The sequence below is a fragment of the Haplochromis burtoni genome, unplaced genomic scaffold (assembly GCF_018398535.1).
Source record: "Haplochromis burtoni strain Fernald_Lab_line unplaced genomic scaffold, NCSU_Asbu1 Contig_851, whole genome shotgun sequence".
Classification (NCBI taxonomy): Eukaryota; Metazoa; Chordata; class Actinopteri; order Cichliformes; family Cichlidae; genus Haplochromis; species Haplochromis burtoni.
The window spans coordinates 84824-92847 of record NW_024583212.1 but is presented as its reverse complement, the minus strand read 5'-3'; the positions used below and the strand labels follow the sequence as shown (position 1 = coordinate 92847).

The 8024-nt window shown below is 41.2% G+C and overlaps 1 protein-coding gene across 1 annotated transcript in view; it reads right to left on the bottom strand.

Moving 5' to 3' along the window:
• The window catches only part of LOC102311988 (2-lysophosphatidate phosphatase PLPPR4), a gene marked incomplete at its 3' end in the record, with an annotated part of 66903 nt that overhangs the window by 46385 nt on the left and 12494 nt on the right, over nucleotides 1-8024 (bottom strand). Inside the window, 1 exon segment of the mRNA XM_005950773.2 lies at nucleotides 2907-3092. Within this exon segment, the coding sequence (XP_005950835.2) occupies nucleotides 2907-3092 (186 nt within the window).

The following is an 8024-nucleotide window of genomic DNA, read 5'->3' as shown; positions in this document are numbered from 1 at the left end:
TTTAGCTAAAGTTATTAAGTTAGCTAAAGAGTTGGGATGCTGTGTAAGACATAAATAAAGCTAAAACACAAAGGTTTGGACACCGTTTTGCATGTTTCCTTACTGTAGGGGTCTCTGCAAGCATACAGAGCTCTGAGAGGGTCCAAGATGACAACTTTGGAATTCTACTAGAAACAGTCGATCATATTTGTTGTCAAAGCTGAATCCAGGGCAAACTACGCAAAATTAGCGTTTTTAGCTAACAGCTACAATAAGCATAAAAGTTACTGTACGGCTATCATTTGTTAACATGACGCTTGTTCTTATACATGTAATACATTTATTACCAACCTGAGAGTTTATCCGCTGGTCATTCGACATGACGAATGACTTCTGAAATCTTAATCTAGCTCATGATGCTGTAGATTCCCGTTTCGGTCCACTAGTAAAACCTAGTTCTATTAATCTGCACTCATTACTCTTGAACCGGAAGTAAGTCCCCAAAAACTGAATTTTGGAACCGAAACTGAATGGTGAGAAGTGAATCTGAAATTATTTGAGAGCTAAATTTTTAAAGGATAATATACAGTTTCAAAGCAAATGAATTCATTACCAAAATATAAAATTCAATTTCAATTTAGTGATGATCATTTTCAAACCAATAAACTGAATTTCAAATTAGGCTAATTCATATTCAGTTTCTAAAAGCAGTTATTCAAGTTACAATTCAGATTCAATCCGAGCAATTCAAATTTAACTTATTCAAATTCAGTTTCTTTATTTTAAAGTGGATGGTAAAGCGGATGCTGCATCCAGGAGCGAAACAACCGCATTATACTGCTAACTTAACTTCTGCTCCTTGCAAGCATATGTGTGGACAGCATGCTAACACTAAGCTAGCAAGAAGTCAGCATGACTATAAAGACTGTAGCCTATAGGTTTATAATGATACCACATATAATGATAAATGGTAAGTATGAGACAATGGATTTCATGTCATTTTATGGAGAAATGTAAGAGTAATGTAATGAGTAGTATAACAAATTACTTTCTCCTGGGAGTAATTTAGCAATGCACTGCATTGATTTTAATAAAAGTGTTCTGTGTGTGTGTGTAATACATTACTTTTTATGAGTGATGACCCCAACAGTGGTTACAACAAAGAGGGGAAAAACTTCCAACACGCACAAACATTTAACCACACGGCATGATATTAATTTGTACAAATGTATTAATGTTATTATGACACAAATGACATGCTGCTTAGCCTGTGAGAGCCATATAAGAACTCATAAGACATATAGATAATTTTCATGTTACCTATAAAAAAGACCAACATTAAGTTCAATGGGGAGAGATGATTAGAAAAAATGAGCGTGATTTATTGATGAAAAGAATATAGATAGTGGATAGACTCTGGTGGCCCGTCTCAGCGGAGTGGGTGAAAGGGATTAGAGCAGGACGGAGATGCTGGTGGTGGAGATGAAGGTGGCTTGAATGGAGCCTGAGTGATGAGAGGTAGAGATGGGGAGGAGGTGGGTTGCACAAAGCCATCTGCAAGGAGAATGATAGATGCCAATGAGATTTAAAGAAGAAGAAAGTGTACTTTATTGGTCCCCGTGGGGAAAATCCCTCTCTGCATTTAACCCATTCACTCAGTGAAGCAGTGGGCAGTCATTGGGCGCCCGGGGAGCAGTGTGTAGGGACGGTACCTTGCTCAGGGGTACCTCAGGGTAGCTGTTCAGGGGAATCGAACCCCCGACCTTCCGATCATGGGGCCACCACTCTACCTACTGAGCTATCCCTGCCCAGTATGGGCAGTATACAGCATGAATGCTGATTGGCCTGGAGAAGGTCGGGAGAATGTGATTGGACTAGACCAGTGATGATGAGTGATGATGGGAGTGCTTAGATTTAGCTGGCAGCACCTGGATGTGGACAGATGTGAGGCCATACATCTTCTTTATTGAACTTGTGCATAAGCTTCATTTGTATTAAAAAAGTCAGTTCAAAATAATTCATGTCAACAGAGAAATGGCTGGATTATTTCTGTTAGTACAACATAGAAACAGTGTAGAGCTTTCGCTGCTCTCAGGTTGGTCAGACTCCCACAGCATTGGGAACAGATCTACAAAATGAGTAGGAGTGCAGATCTGCTGTGGGAAGATTGCTTTCCCAGTCAAACACAATTTACTACATTTGTCTCCACAAAGAAAAGAAGGAGACTTAACAGCTCTATTAGTCAGACAAGGAATGCATTTACCTAGTTTAGTTATGTTTTATTTGTGGAAACTACAACCCTCTTTTCAAAGATGTGTAGACACTATATTAAATGTAAATAAAAAGACAACATAATAACCTGCAATTTGCTGAAAGCGTATACTGGGGACGATCCACCCAAAGTGGCCAGGGAATGATATAGATGAAAACAAAAGAGGGAGCATAAGGAACAAAAAGAGATGAAGAGAGGGTAAACAGCAGGCCTAACGCTTGCCGCTGGTACAACTGTTGATGGTGCAGAAGCAGCAGCCTCGACAGCAAACGTGGGGAAATTTGAAAAACATTTCACCCCTAAACTTTGTTCTACGAGTTGCGTGAGCCCACAGCGACGGTAGAGGAAGTGCCCGGCTTCATTAAGGGATTTGACTGGGCAGAGTCGGTAATGAAAATGAATGAACAGGCTGCGGTCAGTGCGTGAAGGTCCAGTGCACAGTGATCAGCCAAAAAGTGCGTCGGCCCACCGGGCAAATGCCTGATATGCCCATTCCAGCCCTGCAGTATTAGTGTCAAGTTTGAAAGTCTAGTATTATGACTAGCCTAATTCCCACCTACACCTGTAATCACAGTCCCTGAAAGCAAGTGGTGTTTTAGACACTATGTTACTGTGCTAGCCAATGTGAAAGCTGCACATGTGGAGATGTACTTACAGTGACAGTAGGTGCAGCGAAGGCCAGGCTGAAGAGCAAAGGCAATGGACAGACTTCCTGTCTTGGGAGGATGTATGGCAGAGATAGACTGCGATCATTACAACTGTACCCAGAATGCACCGGCTGGAAAATATCCGTCAGCTCCAGGAAGTAAAGACTGACAATAGAGGAGGCCAGAATAGGGAGCTGCAGAACAGAACACAGACCGATGCAAAACAAATGAACAGTGTGTGGAGATGAAGTTAGGAGAAATACATCAATTCAAAAATTCACACACTTGTTTAAAAACAATAAACTGCATGGATATAGGAAATTGAGCTGTCTCATTGTGTCTGTTGAAGACTTGTCCTCATTTTTATAGATTCAGGCCAGAGTAACTCAACTAACTTAAAGTACTCATTCAGGTATTTGTCACAGATAAATGGTAAATGGCCTGTATTTGTATAGTGCTTTTACTAGTCCCTAAGGACCCCAAAGCACTTCATACATCCAGTCATCCACCCATTCACACACACATTCACACACTGATACTCCATATGAAGCAATGCCCAAACATTACTCCGTTTACTGCCCTCCCCCCGGCTCAGAGATTTAGTGGGGTGTTGTATATGAGTGTAGACTTGTATACAGTTAAACATGTGTGGGTTATAAAATGGCAAATTCTGAATATTGATTTGAAAATAATGGAATTTGAACAAAGGGGGTTGAAACAGAAAACGTGTAAATGTCATGCTACTCCTTTTTGAGCATAAACACTGTGTAGACATTAGATATTCATGGAAACTTGATGTTTTTACGTTTTTCTCTTGTTATTTTAGTTATATTTACATGTTCAAAATAAACTGTTCTGCCTATCCACATTTTATATGTACATTCACAGGTTAGGTGCTCCTGTTTAAGTGCTTGTTGATGCAAATATCTAGTCAGCCAGTCACAATGTCACAACACAATGCATTAAGGCATGTAGCCATGATCAAGGCTACCTGATGAAGTCCAAACCAAGTGTCACAGTGGGGAAGAAAGGTGATTTAAATGAAGATGAAAGTAGCGTGGTCGTTGGTGCTGCTCTGAGTATTTCAGAAACTGCTGAACTACCAGGATAACACAACCTGCTTCCAGCAGGATAACACACCTTGTCACAAAGGTGAAATAATCTTAAACTGGTTTCTTTGAACACGGCAATTATCTCACTGCACTCAAATATACTCTATAGCAGGGGTCCCCAACCCCTGGACTCCGGTCCAAATCTGGAGATCAAGGGGGTTTACTCCGGACCTAAAGCATTTTCCCATTTTCTATGTCGTTAGATATTTTATTCCTGCTGGCTGCAGTGGCTGACTTTTGAACAGGCGCGATGGGCAGCTATGTGGGTCAGCGACGTTGTAGTCCACACTCTAAGCCAGCTGGTGGCGGTATTGCACCACCAACTGCCAAAAAAACGACAAAGAAGAACAATGCAGGCCATTCAATGCGGGTTGCTAAGTGACTATCTTGGAAGCTCGCACTTGCTGACAGCACAATGACGACTTGGTGGTGCACAGAAGACTGGGTAAAAGAAGATGGCTCTGTCAAAAATATGTAAAGTGGACTATGAAAGATGAATGGCCATTCCCTATCTGTGAATGCTACTCATGACCACTGATCAGTGGTTGTTGATCAATGGTCATGACAATTTGCATATTATTGATCAAGGAGCTGATCTCACAGCCCATTGTTCCTTCAGTGGGCTGGTTTCAGTCATTGGGGCGATTGTGGCTCAAGAGTTGGGAGTTCGCCTTGTGAATTGGAAGGTTGCCGGTTCGAGCCCCGGCTTGGACAGTCTCGGTCGTTGTGTCTTTGGGCAAGACACTTCACCCGTTGCCTACTGGTGGTGGTCAGAGGGCCCGGTGGCGCCAGTGTCCGGCAGCCTCGCCTCTGTCAGCGCGCCCCGGGGTGGCTGTGGCTACAATGTAGCTTGCCATCATGTGTGAATGGGTGGATGACTGGATATGTAAAGCGCTTTGGGGTCCTTAGGGACTAGTAAAGCGCTATATAAATACAGGCCATTTACCATTGTGCAAATGTCCTGTTTATAAGACTGAAACCTGCAGTCAGCTGAGACTGAAGACGTCACCTGATGATGACGAAACGTTTCCCACTAAAAACATCCTGACGAACAGAATCAAACTTTTGGGATTTACTTACCTGGTTGATTGAGCATCGAGACACATTAATGTTGGTTTGTGTGCAATAGATTATTGCATAATTTCTTTGTTAAATAGTTTTTTGTTTAATATCAGTACTTGAACTGGATTGCACTTTTCTGTTCAGCAGATGATGTAATGAGCACATGAATAATTGATCAGTAGTTACAAGACAAAAATCTATATTGTTAATTAAATGTTTAATAAACATGAAAGAAAATATTTTTGTTGGTTCATTTAAAATGTTCGGACCCCAGATTGACTGGATGATGGAGTGGACCTCCTGCTATTGTAGCTGGATACCGCTGCTCTGTAGTCACCAGATCTCAGTCCAACAGAGCATCTTTGGGATGTGTTGGAATGACCGAACAGGAAGGTTTCTATGGAGCACGTCTGATTTTGGTTGGCACTGAATGATTTAAAGAAGCCAAAAAAGAAAATATAATTGAAAAATATTTTTGGATTTACATATAATTTGCATCCTACTTGTCTTTCTAAACCAGCCAGAACAACTGAAAGTCCATTTTAAGTTGGATTAACTCCTTCCTATGTTTGTGGTGTATTACATTCAACTGTTTCATAAAATGTAAATAGAACCTAAGTACATGTAAAATTTATTGTATTATCCTTTTCTAACACTTTTATGTTTTAACTGATTTAAAGAAGAAACACAAAAGACAAAGTGCTACATTTTAGATCTGTCAGTCAAATGTTCAACAGAAAGAAGCATCATATTGCATATTTTTGGCTTATTTAATGATACAATTATCTGCGCTGCACATATGTGAAACCCAGGGGTTAAAGTGGGCCAGAGTGATCTGCGTAATTTCAAATGGCTGAATCAAAATCCCCAAACACACAAACTGTTCCCACGCAGTTTGTCAGAAAACATATCTGTGAGCTAAATGTGCAGAAAACATGTGCAGCACTGATAGCTGCAGGAAAATGTAAGAGGAAGAGGAGAGATTATTTTCAAAGGTGAGGACTGCTCAGCAAGCTCACATGTAACGTCCTAAATCGCTGTAGGTATTTAAAATCAGATCATTTATCAAGTTTTTGGCTTGTTTTTCTGAAACATCTTGCAAAACGAGCTGACGTATGCAAATGTTGGGTTATTCACAGGTTGCATGAAAATACCAGGCAGCTTAGCGCAGCATAAAGTGGTGTGTTAGCAGGACTGTGATAACGTTTACAGTGATGCATTATGTTGGACTGGCTAAATCTCGATTACATCAAAGGTAACAGACATTAGTTTATAACACTGGTCAGATTCACTCACTGAATTCCACCTGTTATACCAGCTATCAGCCGTAGAACTCACATAACATTTGTTTATATCTTTTTGAAATTTGGCTGGCTAAATCCACACAGAGAAGCTATTACTGAAGCAGCACAGCTGATCACAGCCTGCACACAAAGAATGTACTGCTCCTACGAGGTAAGAGCATCACAGGAGCACAAGCTAGCTAATGTGGCTTAGCTGCTCAAAAGTGTATGCAACTAAAAAGTTGTGTTGGTTCTCAGTCACCTAGGTCATGGCAGTCTAAGGAGAAAGGAACGTTTCTTGAAGACATTTCACCTCTCATCTGAGAAGCTTCTTCAGTTCTAAAAGCCGAAGGTGGAGAGTCCCAGGTATTTAACCTGGGTTGGAGCTGACCCACTCACCATCACATAGCAAGGTCTCACACCCATGACCTCTGCTTATCTCAGAGGTGTCCTCCTTCGTTTGTTTACTGCTGAGCAACCAAATAATGTTCATTTGTCTATTTAGGGTCCTGAGCTCCAGCATCATGACAGGTATAGCTTAAACAGCTTGGACATATCAAACATATGACTCCAGCAGACAATCTATACTGCATTTAAAACATGTTTCTCTCCATGTTTGCTCTGATGACTGTCAGGCAGTATTGGGAATACATGTTGTGTTTCAGTGTCAGCAACAAACAAAGTTTCTTGTTTCTAAGCTGGCAAACCCTAATGTCTCTGCTCCTGAGCCGACTGAGCATCTGTGACTGTTTCTGTGTTCACCAGCCCAAGAAATTAGATAATGAATGTTGTTTTTCTCAGCCTGTGAAGACACAGCCTGAATTTTGTGTTGCCAAGCTGCCATGGCAGAGTCTTTCTGTGGTGCTTCACTTGAGACTATGTTAGTAGCACAGCTAAAGCCTTCAAGGACTGTCGCTCCATCTGGAGCCCAGGTAAGCACTGTTTCTGTTGTTGCTACTCCTAAAGACTGTTGTGCTCTCTTGTCTGTGCCAATAATGATTATAGCTCCACCAGTGATTGCCCCTGAGCCTTCACCTCCACCTGTGTCTGCTCCTAGGCCAGCACAGACCCAGCACTCTCCTGCACCCGTTCCAGTTCTTAGTCTGCTGATTAAATTGTGTCCACAATGAAGATTCAAATTTTAAGGATCAACTCCTGGATTTGTGAGTGAACAACCTGTGAGTAGCAAACTTATCAGGGAGGGAAAACAGACCAAACTCATGTCATACACGAACAAACAAGTTAGGTTCCTTTGCTGGCTGCAGGACGTCCTGCAAACAGCAGCAGGGTTTGCTTGAGGTGTTAAGGAAGACTGTGAAAAACATCTGGTAGCTCAGCAGACTAATTAAAAATTTAACAAGCAAATATACAGCTTGAACTTTCAGGTGGAACCACATAATTTCATGGAAAAGATCAAGAACGAACACGGAGACACAGAAACCCATCATGGTGTTAAACTGACACAAGCTCACAGCAGGGTTCACATAGATTGAACTAAGTGGTGATATTTTATCTATTTTAAGAAATTGTTTTAATAATGACAGCAATTATGACAACTAACCCTAACCCTAATTTTAAGATTAGGCTTAAAACTTTCCTTTTTGCTAAAGCATATAGTTAGGGCTGGACCAGGTGACCCTGAATCCTCCCTTAGTTATGCTGCAATAGA